The sequence below is a fragment of the Bombina bombina genome, chromosome 1, assembly GCF_027579735.1.
Source record: "Bombina bombina isolate aBomBom1 chromosome 1, aBomBom1.pri, whole genome shotgun sequence".
NCBI classification, from domain to species: domain Eukaryota; kingdom Metazoa; phylum Chordata; class Amphibia; order Anura; family Bombinatoridae; genus Bombina; species Bombina bombina.
Genome location: NC_069499.1, coordinates 76,839,529 through 76,863,096, shown reverse-complemented (window position 1 = coordinate 76,863,096; position 23,568 = coordinate 76,839,529). Strand labels below are relative to the sequence as shown.

At 36.4% G+C, this 23,568-nt stretch overlaps 1 protein-coding gene across 1 annotated transcript in view; it reads left to right on the top strand.

Moving 5' to 3' along the window:
* The window catches only part of LOC128644857 (cholesterol 24-hydroxylase), a 118,698-nt gene that overhangs the window by 76,419 nt on the left and 18,711 nt on the right, over positions 1-23,568 (top strand). Inside the window, exons 10-12 of the mRNA XM_053697478.1 lie at positions 15,774-15,846; positions 17,414-17,498; positions 19,062-19,172. Of these exons, the coding sequence (XP_053553453.1) occupies positions 15,774-15,846; positions 17,414-17,498; positions 19,062-19,172 (269 nt within the window). The remainder of the gene's footprint in view (positions 1-15,773; positions 15,847-17,413; positions 17,499-19,061; positions 19,173-23,568) is intronic.

Genomic DNA, 23,568 nt, shown 5'->3' with positions numbered 1-23,568 from the left:
ACATCGCCGACACCTGCCTACAGTTATTAACCCCTAATCTGCCGCTCCCAATATCGCTGCCACCTAAATAAAGCTATTAACCCCTAAACCTCTGGCCTCCCACATCACTACCACTAAATAAAACTATTAACCCCATTAACTGCCAGCCCCCCCATTTCAACAACCTAAATTAAACTATTAACCCCTAAACCTAACGTAACCCTAACCCTAACACCCAGTAACTTTATGAAATTAGATCTAAATTAGTTACTATTATGAACTAAATAATACCTATTTAAAACTAAATACTTACTTACCTGTAAAATAAAACCTAAGCTAGCTACAATAAAACCTAACATTAGAAAAAATAAAAAAAAACTCTAAAATCACAAAAAATAAAATAACCTACCATTACAAAAAATAAAAAAACCTACCATTACAAAAAACAAAACAAAATTATCCAAAAAAACAAAGATTATTCCTATTCTAATACCCTTTTAAAAAATAAAACCCATCTTAAAGATCTCCCTACCTTGATGAAGACTTCTACCGGATGGAGGACCTCTTCTTGCCCCGCTTGGATGAAGACTTCTACCGGATGGAGGACCCCTTCTTGCCCCGCTTGGATGAAGACTTCTACCAGGATGGAGGACCTCTTCTTGCCCCGCTTGGATGAAGAATTCGGCTCGGCTGAGTGAAGACGACTCAAGGTAGGGAGATCTTCAGGGGGTTAGTGTTAGTTTTTTTTAAGGGGGGTTTGGGTGGGTTAGAGTAGGGGTATGTGGGTGGTGGGTTGTAATGTTGGGGGGGGTATTGTATTTTTATTTACAGGTAAAAGAGCTGATTACTTTGGAGCAATGCCCCGCAAAAAGCCCTTTTAAGGGCTGGTAAAAGAGCTGATTACTTTGTAATTTAGGATAGGGTAGGGCATTTTATTATTTTGGGGGCTTTGTTATTTTATTAGGGGGATTAGATTAGGTGTAATTAGTTTAATCTTCTTGTAATTCTTTTTTATTTTCTGTAATTTAGTGGGGGGGGGTTTGTACTATAGTTTAGTTTATTTAATTGTATTTTAGTTTAGATAATTTTAGTTAATTTATTTAATTAATTTATTGATAGTGTAGTGTTAGGTGTAATTGTAACTTAGGTTAGGATTTATTTTACAGGTAATTTTGTAATTATTTTAACTAGATAGCTATTAAATAGTTATTAACTATTTAATAGCTATTGTACCTAGTTAAAATAAATACAAAGTTCAATATAATTATTAGTTATATTGTAGCTATATTAGGGTTTATTTTATAGGTAAGTATTTAGTTTTAAATAGGAATATTTTTTTTCATTATAGTAAACTGATTTAGTTTAATTTAAATTATATTTAACTTAGGGGGGTGTTAGGGTTAGGGTTAGACTTAGGTTTAGGGGTTCATAACTTTATTATAGTAGCGGCGACGTTGGGGTCGGGAGATTAGGGGTTAATAATTGTAGGTAGGTGGCGGCGATGTTAGGGATGGCAGATTAGGGGTTAATACAATTTATTATAGTGTTTGCGAGGAGGGAGTGCGGCGGTTTAGGGGTTAATACATTTATTATAGTGGCGGAGATGTCCGGTCGGCAGATTAGGGGTTAATAAGTGTAGGTAGGTGGCAGCGAGGTTGGGGGGGCAGATTAGGGGTTAATAAATATAATATAGGTGTCGGCGATGTTAGGGGCAGCAGATTAGGGGTTCATAGGGATAATCTAGGTGGCGGTGATGTCCGGTCGGAAGATTAGGGGTTAAAAATTGATATTATAGGGTTTGCGATGTGGGGGGGGGGGCTCGGTTTAGGGGTTCATAGGTAATTTATGGGTGTTAGTGTACTTTGTAGCACTTTTGTTAAGAGTTTCATGTTCCGGCGTTAGCCCATAAAGTTCTTAACTGCTGACTTTTTTTTGCGGTTGGAGTCATTTCTTCCAAGACTCGTAATACCAGCGTGAGGCAAATCCCATAGAAAAGATAGGATACGCAAAAGATAGGATACGCAATTGACGTAAGGGGATTTGCGGTAGCCTCGAGTCGCGGAAAGAAAGTGACCCTTTCCTGTTTGACTCGTAATACCAGCGTTAGACAAAAAGCAGCGTTAGGACCCCTTAACGCTGCTTTTTAAGGCTAACGCAGAACTCGTAATCTCGCCGTTAGTTTTTTTAATTTGACAGGTAAGTTTTAATTTAAGATAGGGAAATTGTAAGTGGCGATAGGTTTAGGGGTTACTAGTTTAAATTAGTTTATTGTGATGTGGGGGGCTTTCGGTTTAGGCGTTAATAGTTTTATTTAGTATATTTTGTTGTGTGGTGTTTTCGGTTTCGGGGTTAATAGATTTTTTATAGTGGCTTGCGGTTTAGGGCTTAATAACTTTAGTATAGCGGGGGTGATGTGGGCGGACGGCAGATTAGGGGTTAATAATATTTAAATAGTGTTTGCGATGCGGGAGGGCGACGGTTTAGGGGTTAATAACTTTAGTATAGTGGTGACAATGTCGGGAGCGGCAAAATAGGGGTTAATAAAATTTTATAGTTGCAGCGATGTCGGGAGCGGCAGATTAGGGGTTAATAAATTTATTATAGTGTTTGCGATGCGGGATGGCCTCGGTTTAGGGGTTAATAGGTAGTTTATGGGTGTTTAGTGTACTTTGTAACACATTAGTTATGAGTTTTATGCTACAGCTTTGTAGTGTAAAACTCATAACTACTGACTTTAGATGGTGGTACGGATCTTGTCGTTTTAGGCTGTAACGCTTACTTTTTAGTCTCACCGCAAAACTCATAATACCGGCGCTATGGGAATCCCATGAAAAAATGTCATTTTTACGAGTGCGGTACTGACGTTGCGTTACAGACTAAAAGGTGTGCGGTACACCTATACCAACAAGACTTGTAATAGCTGCAGTGCTGTTTTAACGCTGAAAATGCCATATTTTCAGCATTACGAGCTGCAACGCAAAACTCGCAATCTAGGTGAATGTTCTATATTCGCATATATTTCTGTAGAATAAAGGTGATATACCAATTAATATGGAGGTCGGATAGCATGACCGCGCTAACTCCCTTTCACTTTCTATTAGACGCTCTACAAAAACCTCTTCTAGCTTTCATTTGCGCACTAACCTGAAGGTGCGCTAGGCAAAAACCAAACATGCATTAAGTAATATTTCAAATACCTTTGTTCTTCACTTAGAAGAAAATGTTATTTTTAATATATATATATGTTATTAGGGATTTGCACTCTCACTGACACAGTACACAGGATGCACCCTAGGCATACTGTAAGCACTCATGGCATAGGGCATTGTGTCATGCATACAGGGCAAACTACAGCTACGTTTATTCTGCATAATCCTTACAATTTAGGATCCATTACTCACAATCACCTAGATTACGAGTTTTGAGCACTATAGGGAAAGTAAAGAACGCCACAAAAGTGGCGTTATTTAATTCCCTATAGCGCTGCTATTACAAGTTTAAAAAAACACTGCTTGTGCGGGCGATATGGAGATTTTAAGCTCCATACCGCTCCCAAAACAAGCGCTGTGTTTGACGTGCTCATGCATGCTTTCCCCATAGACATTAATGGGGAGAGCCGGCAAAAAAAAAACTAACACCTGCGATCGCGGAAACAAAAGCACCGTAATGCAGCCCCATTGATGTCTATGGGGACGATAAAATACAGTTTAAACCTAACACCCTAACATAAACCCCGATTCTAAATACCCCTAATCTGCTGCCCCCGACATCGCCGACACCTGCCTACAGTTATTAACCCCTAATCTGCCGCTCCCAATATCGCTGCCACCTAAATAAAGCTATTAACCCCTAAACCTCTGGCCTCCCACATCACTACCACTAAATAAAACTATTAACCCCATTAACTGCCAGCCCCCCCATTTCAACAACCTAAATTAAACTATTAACCCCTAAACCTAACGTAACCCTAACCCTAACACCCAGTAACTTTATGAAATTAGATCTAAATTAGTTACTATTATGAACTAAATAATACCTATTTAAAACTAAATACTTACTTACCTGTAAAATAAAACCTAAGCTAGCTACAATAAAACCTAACATTAGAAAAAATAAAAAAAACTCTAAAATCACAAAAAATAAAATAACCTACCATTACAAAAAATAAAAAAACCTACCATTACAAAAAACAAAACAAAATTATCCAAAAAAACAAAGATTATTCCTATTCTAATACCCTTTTAAAAAATAAAACCCATCTTAAAGATCTCCCTACCTTGATGAAGACTTCTACCGGATGGAGGACCTCTTCTTGCCCCGCTTGGATGAAGACTTCTACCCGGATGGAGGACCTCTTCTTGCCCCGCTTGGATGAAGAATTCGGCTCGGCTGAGTGAAGACGACTCAAGGTAGGGAGATCTTCAGGGGGTTAGTGTTAGGTTTTTTTAAGGGGGGTTTGGGTGGGTTAGAGTAGGGGTATGTGGGTGGTGGGTTGTAATGTTGGGGGGGTATTGTATTTTTATTTACAGGTAAAAGAGCTGATTACTTTGGAGCAATGCCCCGCAAAAAGCCCTTTTAAGGGCTGGTAAAAGAGCTGATTACTTTGTAATTTAGGATAGGGTAGGGCATTTTATTATTTTGGGGGGCTTTGTTATTTTATTAGGGGGATTAGATTAGGTGTAATTAGTTTAATCTTCTTGTAATTCTTTTTTATTTTCTGTAATTTAGTGGGGGGGGGTTGTACTATAGTTTAGTTTATTTAATTGTATTTTAGTTTAGATAATTGTAGTTAATTTATTTAATTAATTTATTGATAGTGTAGTGTTAGGTGTAATTGTAACTTAGGTTAGGATTTATTTTACAGGTAATTTTGTAATTATTTTAACTAGGTAGCTATTAAATAGTTATTAACTATTTAATAGCTATTGTACCTAGTTAAAATAAATGCAAAGTTCAATATAATTATTAGTTATATTGTAGCTATATTAGGGTTTATTTTATAGGTAAGTATTTAGTTTTAAATAGGAATATTTTTTTTCATTATAGTAAATTGATTTAGTTTAATTTAAATTATATTTAACTTAGGGGGGTGTTAGGGTTAGGGTTAGACTTAGGTTTAGGGGTTCATAACTTTATTATAGTAGCGGCGACGTTGGGGTCGGGAGATTAGGGGTTAATAATTGTAGGTAGGTGGCGGCGATGTTAGGGATGGCAGATTAGGGGTTAATACAATTTATTATAGTGTTTGCGAGGATGGAGTGCGGCGGTTTAGGGGTTAATACATTTATTATAGTGGCGGAGATGTCCGGTCGGCAGATTAGGGGTTAATAAGTGTAGGTAGGTGGCAGCGAGGTTGGGGGGGCAGATTAGGGGTTAATAAATATAATATAGGTGTCGGGGATGTTAGGGGAAGCAGATTAGGGGTTCATAGGGATAATCTAGGTGGCGGTGATGTCCGGTCGGAAGATTAGGGGTTAAAAATTGATATTATAGGGTTTGCGATGTGGGGGGGGGGCTCGGTTTAGGGGTTCATAGGTAGTTTATGGGTGTTAGTGTACTTTGTAGCACTTTTGTTAAGAGTTTCATGTTCCGGCGTTAGCCCATAAAGTTCTTAACTGCTGACTTTTTTTTGCGGTTGGAGTCATTTCTTCCAAGACTCGTAATACCAGCGTGAGGCAAATCCCATAGAAAAGATAGGATACGCAAAAGATAGGATACGCAATTGACGTAAGGGGATTTGCGGTAGCCTCGAGTCGTGGAAAGAAAGTGACCCTTTCCTGTCTGACTCGTAATACCAGCGTTAGACAAAAAGCAGCGTTAGGACCCCTTAACGCTGCTTTTTAAGGCTAACGCAGAACTCGTAATCTCGCCGTTAGTTTTTTTAATTTGACAGGTAAGTTTTAATTTAAGATAGGGAAATTGTAAGTGGCGATAGGTTTAGGGGTTACTAGTTTAAATTAGTTTATTGTGATGTGGGGGGCTTTCGGTTTAGGCGTTAATAGTTTTATTTAGTATATTTTGTTGTGTGGTGTTTTCGGTTTCGGGGTTAATAGATTTTTTATAGTGGCTTGCGGTTTAGGGCTTAATAACTTTAGTATAGCGGGGGTGATGTGGGCGGACGGCAGATTAGGGGTTAATAATATTTAAATAGTGTTTGCGATGCGGGAGGGCGACGGTTTAGGGGTTAATAACTTTAGTATAGTGGTGACAATGTCGGGAGCGGCAAAATAGGGGTTAATAAAATTTTATAGTTGCAGCGATGTCGGGAGCGGCAGATTAGGGGTTAATAAATTTATTATAGTGTTTGCGATGCGGGATGGCCTCGGTTTAGGGGTTAATAGGTAGTTTATGGGTGTTTAGTGTACTTTGTAACACATTAGTTATGAGTTTTATGCTACAGCTTTGTAGTGTAAAACTCATAACTACTGACTTTAGATGGTGGTACGGATCTTGTCGTTTTAGGCTGTAACGCTTACTTTTTAGTCTCACCGCAAAACTCATAATACCGGCGCTATGGGAATCCCATGAAAAAATGTCATTTTTACGAGTGCGGTACTGACGTTGCGTTACAGACTAAAAGGTGTGCGGTACACCTATACCAACAAGACTTGTAATAGCTGCAGTGCTGTTTTAACGCTGAAAATGCCATATTTTCAGCATTACGAGCTGCAACGCAAAACTCGCAATCTAGGTGAATGTTCTATATTCGCATATATTTCTGTAGAATAAAGGTGATATACCAATTAATATGGATGTATTAAATTTCCCTGTGCTTAGTTGATATCTCCCATATCAGTTAATGAACTGTCAATCACAGGATGACACGGATATTCTGATGTAAGGTGAGGGGAGGTGTCTGGAACTCAAAAACAAGAAAGTCTTTCTAGAGTAACCTTTACTAAAGAAATTATATGCAGCAATAGAGGAATCAAATAAGAGAACAGAACTGTACCAGAACAAATCTTACAGTGCAATTTTAAACACAAGTCTCTCAACAAGCACAGAACTCAGCAGGTACTGCTGGTAAGATATTTTGTGAAATGTCCAGGAAAAAGATAGCATATGCAAGTAGGTACAAGTCTCTCAACAAGCACAGAACTCAGCGAGTACTGTTGGTGAGATATTTTGTGAAATGTCCAGGAAAAAGATAGCATATGCAAGTAGGTACAAGTCTCTCAACAAGCACAGAACTCAGCGAGTACTGTTGGTGAGATATTTTGTGAAATGTCCAGGAACAAAAATTCCTAACCTAATGACGGAGCTGAATTCATTCCATAACCATTGAAAATTCCTTATCAATTACTCCAAATCCAAAATTCTGGATATCTCAATTCCTATACAATTAGTAAATAAAATTAAAGATCTTTGCCCGTTCAAATGGTGCAACAGATCACTGAAGTATCTAGGAATTTACTTAGCTGAGTACCTAAAAGAAGTATACAGATTAAATTACATCCTTAGCAAGAGGGCAATTGTTCATAACCTTTCCTCGTGGAGCTCTAAGAAGCTTTCATGGATTGGTCGCATAAATACTATTAACATTAATATCTTCCCGAGACTGTTATACATTACGTAGACTCTTCCTATTCCAATCCCACATAGCTATATCACAAATATGCTAAATATTCTCAGTTCCTTTATTTGGAACAGGAGACCCCCAGAATTAATAAAATAACAATGCAGCTTCCTAGGCCACTGGGGTCCATGGGAGTACCCGATTTAGAAGCTTACAGACAAGCTATTTTTCTAAAGAGAATACTAGACTGGAGAATACAGCATGATTATAAGATGTTGATCCTTTAGATAAAAACATCACTGAGATCCCCAATCCTAGGAGACCTTTGGTGGCATCTTAATGCCCTCCAATAAGCAATAATATTATAAACCCTATAACCAAAGAAACTTTCTTACAGCACCAATCTATCTATTTATCAAATAATGACACAATATGCTCAGAATCAGCACTTCTAGAAAAAAGGGCTAGCATGGGCTACAAATTGGTTCACCTATAGACAAGGGTACAATTACCTAACATGACATAAATAAACCCATAATATCATCCGCACCTTAACCAACCTAGAGAATCTATACACCCTCACTTCTCCTGTGTCTCATATTCTCTCTATGTCATAGAATATTATAAAACTCAATCCCCCAGAATTTTTCTCCCCCTCCATCGAAAGATGGGAAAAAGACCAAGGAATCATCGGTGCTCAGACAAAATGCAGAGGGACAGAATGCCGAAGCACATTCGTTGGTCAGACATATGTCCAAGATACACTGCTTCTGACTGCACGCCGAACAGCACAATCACGCAATCACGTAATTGCGTAATTGTCATCACTTAAAAAGCAGAGAATTTAAATATATATTGTGTGCTACTGAGGTAAAAAAGACAACACAAACTCTTAAATAAATAAATTTAAAAAACCATATCAAATTAAAAAAATGGAGTTCATAAAGACGTGTAAAGGAGGAAGAAAATGTTACATGAAGGTTATGCATGCATTGTAGACAAAAAAAAGAAAATCTAACATATTGGAGATGTGAAAAAAAAGGTTTTTGTGGAGGAAGGCTAAAAACCATTAATGATATAATTGAAAAAGACGCATCAAATCATCCACATCCACCTGATACAGCAAGAATTTTATCTCTGAAAACAATTGAAAAAATAAAAAAACTTGCCTTGAAGCAGCAAGAGCACTACCTAAAAAAGAAACTCTTGCCAGAATGATGCGTCGACAGCGAACAACACCAAATGGAAACATTTTAAATGATGAATCAAGAAAAACAACCAGAGGAGAAGATTACATCATGCACGAAAGTGAAAATTTAATTATTCTGTCTACTAAAAAAAATGTAGATCTTCTTCTTTCAAAAAAAACAACACTGGCTCTGTGACGGAACATTTGACTCAGCTCCTTTAGGTTTTCAGTTGTATACAATACATGTTTTAATAGAAGATAACCATACCATACCATTAGTATACTGCATATCAAAAAATAAAAATCAGGAAACTTATAATTTAATTTTTAGTATTATAAAAGAAAAAAATCCAGATATTAATCCGATATCAATTACTGTAAATTTTGAAAGAGCAGCAATAAATTGCTTGACAATTTTTTGACAAAATACAATAATTTACAGATGCTTTTTATATTTTTCCCAATGCCTGTGGAGAAAAATACAATCTTTGGGCTTAAAAATATGGTATAATAATGAAAAAAATACTCTGATCATGAAATGCCAATAGAAAAACAAAACAGTAACATTTTATCTGAATTTTTAAATTATTTTGAAAAACCCTGGATTGGTGAACTACAACAAGATACAAGAAGAAAACCTACTTTCGATATTACAATGTGGAACACGTTTGAAAGAACAAAACTAGGGTTACCTAGAACAAACAACTCTCTAGAATGATGGCACAGAGCATTTGCCCAACGAATGTCTGTAACCCACCCAAGCATTTACAGACTAGTTTCAAAAATAAGAAAGGAACAAGCAAAATGGGAGTTGACAATTGAAAAAATTGATTCTGGAGTTGAACTGAGAAAACCCCCAAAAAAATATGAAATCATAAATAACAGGATAGAGAAAATTTTAGAAAAATACAGAGAATACTCAAGATTAGACTTTAAAGTCAATAGCACACAAAATATAAGCTTTACTTAAATAAATCAAGACATTCAGCCAAGGGTACATACGATCCAAAGTTTTCTGCTATAATCAGTGACTCGGGCACCCCAACTGCCTCTGGGAACCTATCCATGGGTCCCTACCCTCATGATGTACTTTTAACACATAATATAATTATAAGTTAATATATTATAATATGTATATGTAAGTTAATATATAATATATATGTTAATTTAATTGACTTTTCTTTTCTTGATTCCCAAACATTCCAATAGAGGGCAATCTTTTAATATTTATGTTCTTGTTGTTAATAAAATAAAACATTATTTTTAATAAATGTCATCAAGTTTATTAATATTTTATACCCAGTCCACTATTTAAAAATGTTTTAGCTAAAACTGTGATTTTTAAGCCTCATTCCCACCCAGCAGCCGGATAAATGTCTTTTGGATTATTATCCGTCGGACAAATGTCCGTCGGACAAGTGCCCGTCGGATAACAGTCCAGCCACGGGAATCATCATTCTTCCCCAACAACATATTCTCTAACTCCTCCTCCTCCTCAGCATCAATGATAGAGATAAATTATAAAGTCCTTCAGAGTTGGAACTTAACCCCATGTAAGCTACATAGATTATAACCTAAAATCAGTAATCGAAGCTGGAGATGTGGACAGTGGCATAGGACATAAGTGGTGGTGGTGACCGCAACTAAACCAATATTGGTTGGAAATAATAAAAGAGGTAGAGAGAATTTTTTAAATTTAATTTCTAGCTGACATGGATCTTAAATAAAAGCCCTAAACTCCCCAATAAAGTCATCATAACTCTTTCAAATTATAATAAATAATATCAAATTTCTTACTGCAAAAAAATTGGAAAAGCAAAGAGCTTCAAGCAATAGGAATGTGGAGGAGCAAGGAATTTAGAATATGTTGCGTTACAGGAATACAGCTATCAAAAACTTGGGAATATAGAAATCTACATTGAGTTCAAACTGTGAAAATAATATTTAAAGAACATAATATAAATAATCCTATTTTCTTCAATCGCTAAATGAGAACATGATATTCCGTTTTGAGGATTCCCCTAATTACCCACTAATCACAGTAAAATTGTAAGATGGAATCACTGAAATATCTATGTGAGTATAATACACGGCCAACCCCAAACAGAGTTCAAATATAACTAACCAGAGTATGAGTGGAGACCATTTTTTCTATTTTCCATTATTTAATTTTCTTATACCAATTACTTCTTGATGACTAATCTTGTTATTGTAATGTTCTTTATTTAAAGGGATATTAGACCCAAAAATGTTCTCTCGTGATTCAGATAGAGCATGTGACTTTAAACAATTTTCTAATTTACTTTTATTAATTTTCTTTGTTCTCTTGGTATCATTTGTTGAAAAGCAGGGATGCATGCTTAGGAGCCGGCCCATTTCTGGAGCAATATATGGCAGCATTTTTGCAAGAATGTTATCCATTTGCATGGTAGCACTATTTCCTGTCATGTAGTGCTCCAGATTCTTACCTAGGTATCTTTTCAATACAGAATATCATAGTAACGAAGCAAATTTGATAATAGAAGTAAACTGGAAACTTGTAAAAATGGTATACTCGGAATCACAAAAGAAAATTTTTGTGTTTCATATGCCTTTAAAATGATGAATCCGTTTATATACATTTTAAATGTGTTTGTACATAAATTGTTGGTTTTGTACCACATACTATTTCCAATAAAACTGGATTCCAAAAAAAAATTTAAAAAAATAGACCACCTAGTGCCAGCTATTTGTATCTTTCTGCTTGCACACTGGTGGATGGTGGGCAAGGTGAGAGTGTACTCCATTGCTAATATATATATATATATATTGTCTTTGTATCATTCTATCTATCTATCTATCTATCTATTTATCTATCTATCTACAGTATATAGACAGAGATACTGTATGTACACCCTTTTGAAATTGCAGGTTATTGAAATATAAAGACAGAAATAACGACAATGTATATGTCATTTGTAATGCAGAGGAAAAAAATGAATAGTTAATTATTAGGAACATTTTAAATTAAAAGAGAGAAAAAAACTACAACAAACTGAAATATATATATATACGTATATGCTTGATGAACAAAGATTATATAGCCCTAAGGAAAGGCCTAACTATTTTCTTATAAAAGGAATCCCAGTTTAAGGGATAGAATTGGAACAAAAAGATATGCTCCCCTGTTATTACTGTACATAGTGTAATTCCATACAGAAGGGCAATACATTTACACATCCTAGAACAGCAGAAAGATTTACTATACAAAATCCCTACACATGCAATTGAACACATGTTATATATTTGATTAAATGCCCATGTGGATTGGCATACATAGGAGAGACTACACAGAAAGTAAGGGAACGTATAAGACAACATAAGTCAGTGCTTGGTAGGTTAGATACAGATGCCCCTGTGGCTCACCACTTCACAATGATGAATTACAGCAAAAGTCAATTAATATTTCAGGTTATTGATGGAGTTCCTCCATTACGTAGAGGTGGTAATAGGTTAAAACTTCTACTTGAAAAAGAAGCCATGTGGAAGCATAAATTGGACACTATGCATCGCCATGGCCTCAATTGAGATAAAGCATGGGGGGGGGATTTATCTGATACCACTATGGTTACCTTGTAGATTTTGTTTTTCTCCTCTGTAAAAATGGTATACATTATTTAGTTGATACTATATTAACCCTTTCCGGTCCTATTAATTTTGACATAGGGCGCCAGCAGGTCTTATTTAATGCAGCTTGTTGTGTTGGGTGAGCTCCCCTTGTACTCAGCACCATATAGAAATATGATCCCCTTCTGCACACACAGCACTCTTTACAGATGTGATCCCCCACTGCACCCTATAAATGTATAGCATCGCTATGGATGCTGTGGGTGTGGGAGGAGTCTGCATCGCTGTGGGGGGGGGGGGGCCGCTGTGGTGTGCTGTGTGTGTGGGATCACATGGGTGCGAGTGTAGTGTTTGTGGGGAGATCACGTCTTTGTGGTGCGGTTTCTGTGGGGAGAGTTAGCATCAGTGGGGTTACGTGTGTCTCAGTGGACCAGTGTGGAAGGCTGCGTGGCATGAGTGGGGGCGCATCTCTGTGATCTCTGTGATCGCTGAAGGCTTCTCCTTTTTCTGTGCCCATGCACAGTGGCTGGGTGGCTGTCATGTTGGGAGAAAGTCATGTTCGAATGTATCCGACATTGTACCGCAAGCGGTAAAACCCTTTGTTGGATACATTCCGACATATGACCGGAAAGGGTTAAGGTGCTTTCTCATCTCTTTCCCTTAGGGACATATGAAATATGAAGTATTAAACACTGTTTTAAAAATCCTTTTGTATATAGTAAATGTATAGGTTAGTATGAATAGTATTAATATTCAATGGATTATAGAAATTAGTGTTATTGTATTAGGGTTTTGATTAAATATCTGTAGATTGATTTTCCAAACTTCGTGACTACTGTAGTAACTTGAATAAAGTGTATAGATGTTTGTGATTAACTTTGCGATTTACGTGATTTAATACAACCACCAGAGGCAATAATGCATGGAATTCAACTACTTTGAATAAACCTAAAATGGCTTAAATAGCCAGAGATATGTAACACACACACGGGCCAGGTAGAAGGGCGGAGCCGGAGCCCGAAATGCGCGTCGCCTGTGAACGAGACATTGTTTGTACATGTGAAAAACTGGATGTGGTTCATGACTGCGGTGTGTAAAAAGACTGAAGTGGATCCCCGGTATGAACTCTGAGGGACTTTATGTGTTCAAAATATTGTGAGTATATCACTCATTCAACCCGAAAGGGTTGGAGCAAAAAGAACCAGATCAGCAGTGAAAAGTGAAAAGGTAATGAAAGTGGTGTCTTAATATACTTAATATACTATATATCCAATGTGACAGCCACTTACCTGATACATTTCTGCTACTGGATAAAAAGAACACATCCTTTTACACCTCATACCACCTCTGCAAAAGAGCATTACAAGCAAAATGAACTGTATCAAAATATTTGTGGATACATTGTTATCCTTAAGAGCCACTACTACTTAAGTTAAAAGAGACTGTATCATTTAAAGCTGGAAAGTGCTACAATTAGAAATCATTATTACTACAAACGTGCACAATATGGGATTTTTTACAAAGCTTGCTACTCCCCACACCGGCAGTTTTAACCCTTGAGAGCCGGATTACATACTCAGTGGTTAATAGGAGATTGAACTGTGGTACATTTATATATCCCTCCTATGTACGTTTTTGCATATGTATGTGCATTGTGATTTAAGAGAATATTTTATTCTTGCATAATATCCATTTTATTATTATATTGATCATTTTGAACTGTTATATGCTGAACACTGGTACATAACCTTTGCCTCTTTTAATATTGCAACCAGGGACGCCTGGTTGTGTTATATACAGTATGTATTTTTTATACGGATGTTTTTGTAAGGTGCTTCTTTGAAGAGTTTAATAAAACTGTTTATATTTTTTTTATAACATGTTTACTTTCATTGAGGTGTGCGGGATCAAATAGCGATAATATATATATATAAACACACTTTTGAGCCCTTCCTAGTCATACACCTGGAAATATATAATCCTCTTTTTAAGCCATTTTTATACATTGATTTCATTAGCTGCAACAATAATCGATAATGAAAATAGTTGTCAACGAATCTCATAATCGATTAGTTGGTTTGCAATTGGTTGGTCTGTGCACAACACCAGCTGCTTCACTCCAATGAACTCCTGCAAATGGTATTGTGTTTTATGGTTATGTCCTTGGCCTAAAGGATGTCTACAGATGTATACTTTTCACTTTTTCAGAACAGTATAAGTTTACAACTAACCCTGGCTTATGTGCAACCCAGATATAATAGTCATCATTTGGATTGTTTATATTAAATCAGGTGATTTGGAACGATGCTTTGTATGATATAGTGCTGAGCTTGATATTTATGCCTAGCCCCTAGATTGATGGGAGTTATTTAAATTGATGTGCACTATTATCTGTTTGCACAATTATTAGCGGATTGCTTGCTATTGCTGATTATATGTACTGCATAAATAAATGTGTAAGACTTTGTCCTGTTATTGATATATAGTACTTAGCGCTTTTGATTTGTTTTTATTGTGTTTTTTATATTTTTAATCAATTGTGATAATATTTACCAGATTCAACCTTCATAAGTATATATCTGTTATTTTTAGAGCGGACTAGATATTTTCACCTAACCTTATAGCTGGTTATTTACCATTGCATATAGATATTCAAGATATTTTTTATGTTAGAATGAAGTCAATGGTTACTTTATTGAGAGGCCCCTTGCCAATGTGGAAGTTCTACCTCTTTTCAAACAGTTTTTGGTTTTATTTTGCTTAATTATAAAACTGTGCTCTGCTGCTTAAAAAATTGGACAAACAGTTGTGTTAATGTAAAGTTTTAGTCTGATGTTTAAATTTGTAACACTCAATATGTGGATTCTATTTAAAATATAGGAAACAATTATTGATTCTTTTTTTATCCGATTAGTTGATTCATCGAAAAAATAATCGGCCGATTAATCGATTATGAAAAAAATACTTAGTTGCAGCTATTGTTTTTTCTTCGTTCTCTTGCTATCTTTATTTTAAAAGAAGAAATGTAAATCTTAGCAGCCAGCCCATTTTGGGTTCAGCACCATGGATAGCGCTTGCTTATTGGAGGCTTACATTTACCCACCAATAAGCAAGCATAACCCAGGTTCTTAACCAAAAATGGTCCGGCTCCTATGCATCACATTCCTGCTTTTTAAATACAGATACTGTAGCAAGAGAATGAAGAAAATTTGATAATAGGAGTAAATGATAAAGTTGCTTAAAATTGCATGATCTATCTGAATCATGAAATACAAAATTTGGGTTTAGTGTCCCTTTAATATGTTTATAAATGAGTGTATCGCTATCTATTAACTTTTAATCTAGCCCTTAATTTGCTTGTGACCCATGGAAAACTTATTTATCAAGTGTAGTTATAAAGTGCATTTCAGTTTCCCAAGCTGAACCATGGGCAAAGTTCTTTTTTGTATTTTCAGTATAATGTATTTGCAATTAATGTTTCAGGACAAGAAACTACTGCCAACCAGTTATCTTTTGCTGTGCTGGAGCTGGCAAGACATCCAGAGATTTTGGAAAAGTGAGTTTTATTACTTAATTGCTGCCTATATTTAATCATATACTGTAGTTTGGCACATATTAAATCTATATATAATTTTTATTTGCTTGTCTTTCAAGGATGTTTATAAATATATGTGATAAACAATCACCTCTCTGATTATCTCCCTTAAAGGGACATGAAACCCCATGATTCAGAGCATGCAATTTTAAATTTAAATTTACTTTTTATTATCCAATTTTCTTTGTTTTCTTGGTATCTTTTGTTGAAAAGCAGGGATGTAAGCTTAAGAGAGTGCACGTGTCCATTTACAAGAGCACTAGATGGCAGCACTATCTGCTGCTATGTAGCGCTCCAGATGCCTACCTCGGTATATCTTCAACAAAGAATACCATAGGAGCAAAGCAAATTTGATAATAGAAATATTTTTTATTTTTTTTAAATTGTGGGTTTCATGTGCCTTTACCTGCTAATAGCCACCAATGTAGCTAAATGTGGTCTTTCTGTAGCACCCACCACCCAGGTTACAGGACTTTTGGTTGCCTCTCCAGCCCACTGTAAACTACCATGAACACTGCAAGGGATTTCTCTAGAAGTTTAGGGTGTAGGAGAAATAGGTAAAAGGCAGCCACTGATTGGTGTTACATCTTGTATGGAGGGGGAGAACAAGAGTTATATAAATTAAGGTTATTTAATATTTAGTGATGATTTATTTTGAGTGGAGGAGTTCCAGCAGTTAAATGGTTGATTAGTTGGTTCTACTGTGGTTATTGGGCTGGAGTGCTGGAGTTTGACGTCAATGGCCCACAATTACTTTTAATATTTATAAAAATGTTAAGGAGATTGTAAAGTAACATTTGTACTGTTCTCAGTAAGTGTTTAACTCATTATCAGAACTACTGATCTTTTGGTGCTGTCCAGTATTGGGGAAAAGGGGCGTTAAGCAGGTTGGACGTATTGATAACACACCAGACCTAAATGCCTTGGATCCAGTGGATTGGAAATGGGCTTGAATGCTGTCCATTGTTAAAGGGACATAAAACCCCACATTTTCTGTCATGATTCAGATAGAACATACATTTTTAAACAACTTTCCAGTTTACTTCTATTATCATGTTTGCTTCATTCTCTTGGTATCACTTGTTGAAGGAGCAGCAATGCACTACTGGTTTCTAACTGAACACATGGGTGAGCCAAAGACAATTGATATATATATGCAGCAGCTAGAACCTAGGTTATTTGCTGCTCCTGAGCTTACTTAGATATACATTTCAGCAAAGGATAACAAAAGAAGGAAGCAAATTAAATAATAGAAGTAAATTAGAAAGTTGTTTAAAATTGTATTCTCTATGAAAATCATGAGTGTCTATTTATGACTTCACTGTCGCTTTAAGTATTTAATGTGTTTTCCCTTCTAAAGTCATCTAAAAAGTACTGAAAATTCTGATTTTTTATGTACTAATTTATATGATTTAGGATGAAATATTGGCTTAACTGACCACAAACAAAAACATGTCTCATGGAACGCTCAGGCAGATTAGAATCTTAGAAACTTGTCACTTAATAGCAGAAATTCTGTTTATTCCAGAGTTCAGGCAGAAGTGGATGATGTCATTGGGTCAAAGACAAACATTGAGTATGATGATCTTGGCAACCTACCTTACTTGTCTCAGGTAAAGCATTTAACAGTTTTATAGACACTCCACAGGCTGCATGCACATGTTTTTTTAACATGACACCTGTAATCCCACTGCTTTTTTTCACCTATATTGGCAATCTTTAAAACTGACCCATGGTACAATGTTATTTGTAGACCATAATGTTCCTGTGCCTTTAATATTGTTTATCAGAAAGACATGGGCAGCTGTAGGCTCCAGACCTCAGAAACTACATTTATCAGCATAAATTAGTAGATGTTAGCCAATCAAAGCTCGGCTGTTATTATCCAATCAGAGCATGTGTTGATCTAGCAGAGATGAATGTGTCATATTTTATAATATTTCAATGTTAATTAAAAAAATTCAAAATATATAGATATGGTGTGTGGAAGCACACCAATCCTCAAGGGGGTGCTCTCAATCAAAACAAATGTAACACAAGGTAATAAGAACAATAAGAATGTATACAACAACACTCTAAAAATAAACAGCAGAATACCAGAGGAAATATATATATATATAACCTTGTGACTGGAAACACAATAAATGTCCAATAACTAAATGATATCCTGTAAGTCACAATAGCTCCAGAAGATTGCAAAGGTCAGCTCTCTGTCGTAGGGGGGGGCAAAATCCTGATGATAACAGATGGTCTGAAAAAAGAAACACAGAGGCGCACAATGGCCTTATACCACAATACCAAGGGACAAGCAAAATATGTAAGACGACTAATACTCACAAACGAATAGCACCAAAAAGTGCAAGGAAGCAGACTGGAACCTCACAGTTGCCCAGCAAACTGAACAGACGCAGAGATAATTCTGTAGTACTTCTTCACCGGTGAGGTCCTCCTGGTTCCTAGATTTCCAGATAAAATCCAGCAGCAAGTGTATTAGTTAAAAAAAAATGTTTTTATTTTAAAAGCAACATGTTTCTCAGCCTACAACTGGCTGTTTCCTCAGGCTATGATCTTAGCCCGAGGAAACAGCCAGTTGTAGGCTGAGAAACATGTTTTGCTTTTAAAATAAAAATATTTTTTTTAACTAATACACTTGCTGCTGGATTTTATCTGCGAATCCATCTATACTCCTGGGAGCATCGGTTTTCGGAGCTTTCTTATTTGCTGAGAAGTCCCAGTCTGTGTATATTGCACTTGGAGGTGCTTTGCTACATGTAAGTGTGCTATTCCCTGGATACACATATATTTGTACAAACTGTACTGGGCTTTGTTGGCTCTATATCCTCCCCTTTAGGAACCAGGAGGACCTCACTGGTGAAGAAGTACTACAGAATTATCTCTGCGTCTGTTCAGTTTGCTGGGCAACTGTGAGGTTCCAGTCTGCTTCCTTGCACTTTTTGGTGCTATTCGTTTGTGAGTATTAGTCGTCTTACATATTTTGCTTGTCCCTTGGTATTGTGGTATTAGGCCATTGGGCGCCTCTGTGTTTCTTTTTTCAATTAAAAAAATTAAAGACCATCAAATTAAACCCACATTCCACATACATTTTAACATATTTAAAGCTTATCTTTATAGTAACATTACATTTTAATATATGGATTTTGTGTTTCCTTCTCTAGATCCTAAAGGAGACATTAAGGTTATACCCCACAGCACCTGGAACATCACGGGAATTGACAGAGGAAGTAGTTATTGAGGGAGTGAGAATTCCACCTGGAGTTACACTTGGAGTATGTTCCCAAACTACAGTGCAATATATCAACATTTTCAATAAAAAAAAAACTAAACAAACAATCCCACAACACATCAAATCGGGTTTTAAATATTTACGTTTACACTCTCAAAGATATTAAAATATATCTTGTTTAAAGGGACATGAAACAAATAAATATTTCTTTAATGATTCAGATAATTAGTTGGAAAGTTATTTAAAATTGCAGGCTCCATCTGAATCACGGAAGAAAAGGTTTATGTTTCATGTGCCTTTAAGCTTGGAACAAAACACAATATTAAATTATAATCTAACTGCAAATGTCACTTTTGTGTGCAGTGAGATTCCTGCGTTCTAGGCGCTGATTTATTAAGCGGGGGCGGACATGATTAAGTGCTGAACGGACACTGTCGGCATTTATCATTGCAAAAGCATTTCTTGTGAAATGCTTGTTCAATGCCGCCCCCTGCACATTCGCGGCCACTAGCAGGGTGTGTCAATTATCCTGATCGTATCTGATCGGAATGAATGCAGTTTTGAGTTAAGGAGCAGCAGTTTTACGACCGCTGTTTCTTAACTTTTTTTTCCGCAATAGCTGCATTCACAGCTTAATAAATCGGCCACCTAAGAGGATATTTATCAAAGCGTCAACTATGTTGCATTCGCGGGTGTCAATACGCTCGCCAAACATCTCCACAGATCTGAATATGATCTCCATACGAGCATCGGACTGTTGTCCTAACCCTAACAACCCCTTAACTTTAAATTAAAATTACAAGATCCCTACCTTAATATAAATTAAAACTTACCTGTGAAATCAAAATAAACTAATTTTAAACTATCAATTAACCTACCCTAACTATTATACTAAAATTAAAATAAACTACCAATTTAATAAACTAAATTACATATTAAAAAACCTAACACTACTAAAATTATTTAAATATACAATTAAACATTATTACAAAGTCCTAAATTACAAAAAAAACCCCACTAAGTTACAAAAAATAACAAACACTAAATTACGAAAAATACGAAAAATTATCCCAAATTTTTTTTTACACCTAATCTAATAGCCCTATCAAAATAAAAAAGCCCCCCAAAATAAAAAAAACCCTAGCCTACAATTATCTACCAATGGCCCTTAAAAGGTCCTTTTGTGGGGCATTGCCCCAAAGATATCAGCTCTTTTACCTGTAAAAAAAAATACAAACACCCTCCAAAAGTAAAACCCCCCACCAAACCAATCCCCCAAATAAAAACCCTAACTCTGAAAAAAACCTAAGCTACCCATTGCCCTGAAAAAGGCATTTGGATGGGCATTACCCTTAAAATTAAAAAAAAATCCTAACTGTAACCCCCAACGATCCACTTACAGTTCTGAAGTCCCTACATCCAGATGGAGAAGTCTTCATCCAGGTGGTGAGGTCTTCATCCATCCATGCGGAAGAAGTCTTCATCCAGGCGGAAGAAGTCTTCATCCAGTCGGCGATATCTTCATCCATCCAGTCAGAAGAAGTCTTATGCCACTTTATAGATCATTAGTTAGGCCTCATCATGAGTATTGTGTGCAGTTCTGGAGGCCATATCTTCAGAAGGATATTAACAAACTTGAATCTGTGCAAAGGAGGGCTACCAAAATGGTACATGGTCTAAAAAATAAAACTTACTAGGATAGGCTCAATGACCTAAATATGTATAGCTTAGAGGAGAGAAGGGAAAGAGGTGATATGATAGCAACTTTCAAGTACGTTAAAGGGCTTAGTAAAACTGAGGCTGTGGGTATTTTACATAAAATGGAAAATTCAAGAACAAGGGGTCATGATCTCAAGCTAAAGGGTAGTAGATTCAGGAGTAATTTGAGGAAGCACTTCTTTACAGAAAAGTGATTGATTTATGGAATAAACTTCCTCAAGAGGTAGTAGCAACAAACACTGTGGGGGACTATAAAAATGCATGGGACAAGCATAAGGCTATCCTACAAACTAGATAAGTTTATACTGTTAGGTAATATCGGGCAGACTTGCTGGGCCTATGGCTCTTATCTGCCGTCAATATCTATGTTTCTATTAGAAAAGTCTTCATCCAAGCGGCATCTTCTATCTTCATCCCTGTGGCCCGGAACGGGTCCATCCTAAAGCCATCCGACACGGAGCTCCTCTTCTTACGGTCGCCTCCGTAAACTGAAGCTTCAATGCCAGGGACGCGATTCAAGATGGCGTCCCTTACATTCCTATTGGCTGATTTGAATGTTAAATTCAAATCAGCCAATAGGAGGCGAGCTTCTGAAATCCTATTGGCTGTTCAAATCAGCCAATAGAATTTCAGTAGCTCTCATCCTATTGGCTGATTTGAACAGCCAATTTAAATGTATATTTAAATAATTTTAGTAGTGTTAGGTTTTTTTAATATGTAATTTAGTTTATTTAATTGGTAGTTTAATTTAATTTTAGTATAATAGTTAGAGTAGGTTAATTTATAGTTTAAAATTAGTTTATTTTAATTCCACAGGTAAGTTTTAACTTATATGTAGATAGGGATCTTGTCATTTTAATTTAAAGTTAAGGGGTTGTTAGGTTTAGGGGTTAATAGCTTAATTTAGTTTTTTGCGATGTGGGGGCTGACGGTTTAGGGGTTAATAGGTTTAGTTAGTGGTGGTGATGTGGGAGGCCAGAGGTTTAGGGGTTAATAAATTTATTTAATGACGGCGATGTCTGGGAGCTGCAGAGTAGGGGTTAATGCATTTTATTTGTATCAGCGATGTGGGGAAAGCAGATTAGGGGTGTTTAGACTCTGGGTTTATATTAGGGTGTTAGGTGTAAACGTAACTTTTTTTTCAACCATAGAAATCAATGGAGTATATTTCATTGTCTTGCAGCATCGAACATAAGCTTTCGTTGCTTTCAGACTCCTATTGATTTCTATGGCATCAGCGGCCTCAAGGGTGGCGGATTGAAAATCAGATATGATACGTCGGAATAGCCGCGAGCGTACCTGTTAAATGTTTGATAAATTGGAAAAAGTGTCAAATAGAGTCATATGTGTATTCAGAAAATCTGTAATGACATAAGCATCGATCTGCGTCGGATTGAGATTGCGGGATCGTATGTTACGTCACAAATGTCAACATTTGCCGATCTTGATGCTTTGATAACTAGGTCGGATCAATCTCGCAACAATTGCGATGCAGAATGTCAGCGTATTACCAGTTGATGCTTTTATAAATAGGCCCCCTAGTATCTGCTTTGTAGCTGAATTGATTGGTTATATACATGCATAGCAGGGAGTGTCAATCAACCTGATTGTATAGGATCGGGCGGATTGATGTCCGCAGCCTCAGAGGCAGCGGACCAGTTAAAGGGACATTATACACTCATTTTTTCTTTGCATAAATGTTTTGTAGATGATCTATTTATATAGCCCATGAAGTTTTTTAAAAAAAAAAAAAGTTTAGTTTTGCTTATTTTTAAATAACATTGCTCTGATTTTCAGACTCCTAACCAAGCCCCAAAGTTTTATGTGAATACGCTCGACTACCTACTCCAGCTTGCTCCTGTTTGTGTAAAGGGTCTTTTCATATGCAAAAGAAGGGGGAGGGGAGGGAGCGTCTTATTTCCCACTTGCAGTGGGCTTTCCAGCTGCCTTTTCAACAAAGCTAAACTGAGAGCTTCTAAGTAAGTTTTTAAACAGTTTTATACTGGATTTTTATATCAGTATCTGTGCATCTTATTCTTTATAGTAGTGTCTATTACATGCAGTTATATGAAAATGAGTGTATACTGTCCCTTTAAGGAGCAGCGGTCTTAAGACCGCTGCTTCATAACTGCTGTTTCTGGCGAGCCTGAAGGCTCGCGTGGAAATAGAGGTATCAGGGGCCGTTCGGCCCTTGATAAATCGGCCCCCATGTGTGCATATCATAATCTTAAAATCCTGATACTAATAAAAAGCACTTTCTTTTCTTGCAAAAAGCACTTTCTAGCTGTATTACAATTAAAGGGACATGTAACACATTTTTTTCCATTATTCAGAGTATACCAACTATAACAACTTTCTAAATTACCTTGGTATTCTGCGAATCAGCAATGCAATACTGGGAGCTAGCTGCAGATGGTTGCTGCACATATGACTCCTGTCATTGGCTCACCTGTTGTGATCAGCTAGCTCCCAATAGGGCATTGCTGCTCCTTCAATAATTGATAACAAGAGAATGAAGCACATCTGATAATAGAAGTAAATTGTAAATTTGTTTAAAATTGTTTGCTTTACCTAATTCTTGAAAGAAGAATTTGGAGTTTCATATCCCCTTAAGGGTTCCTAATAGACGTGTGTGCAGCAGGAAAATTTGTGTTGTTTCTTTTCGGACCGATTCAAACTTTTTCTAATTTCATTTTCGGATCAATTCGAATTTGGATACA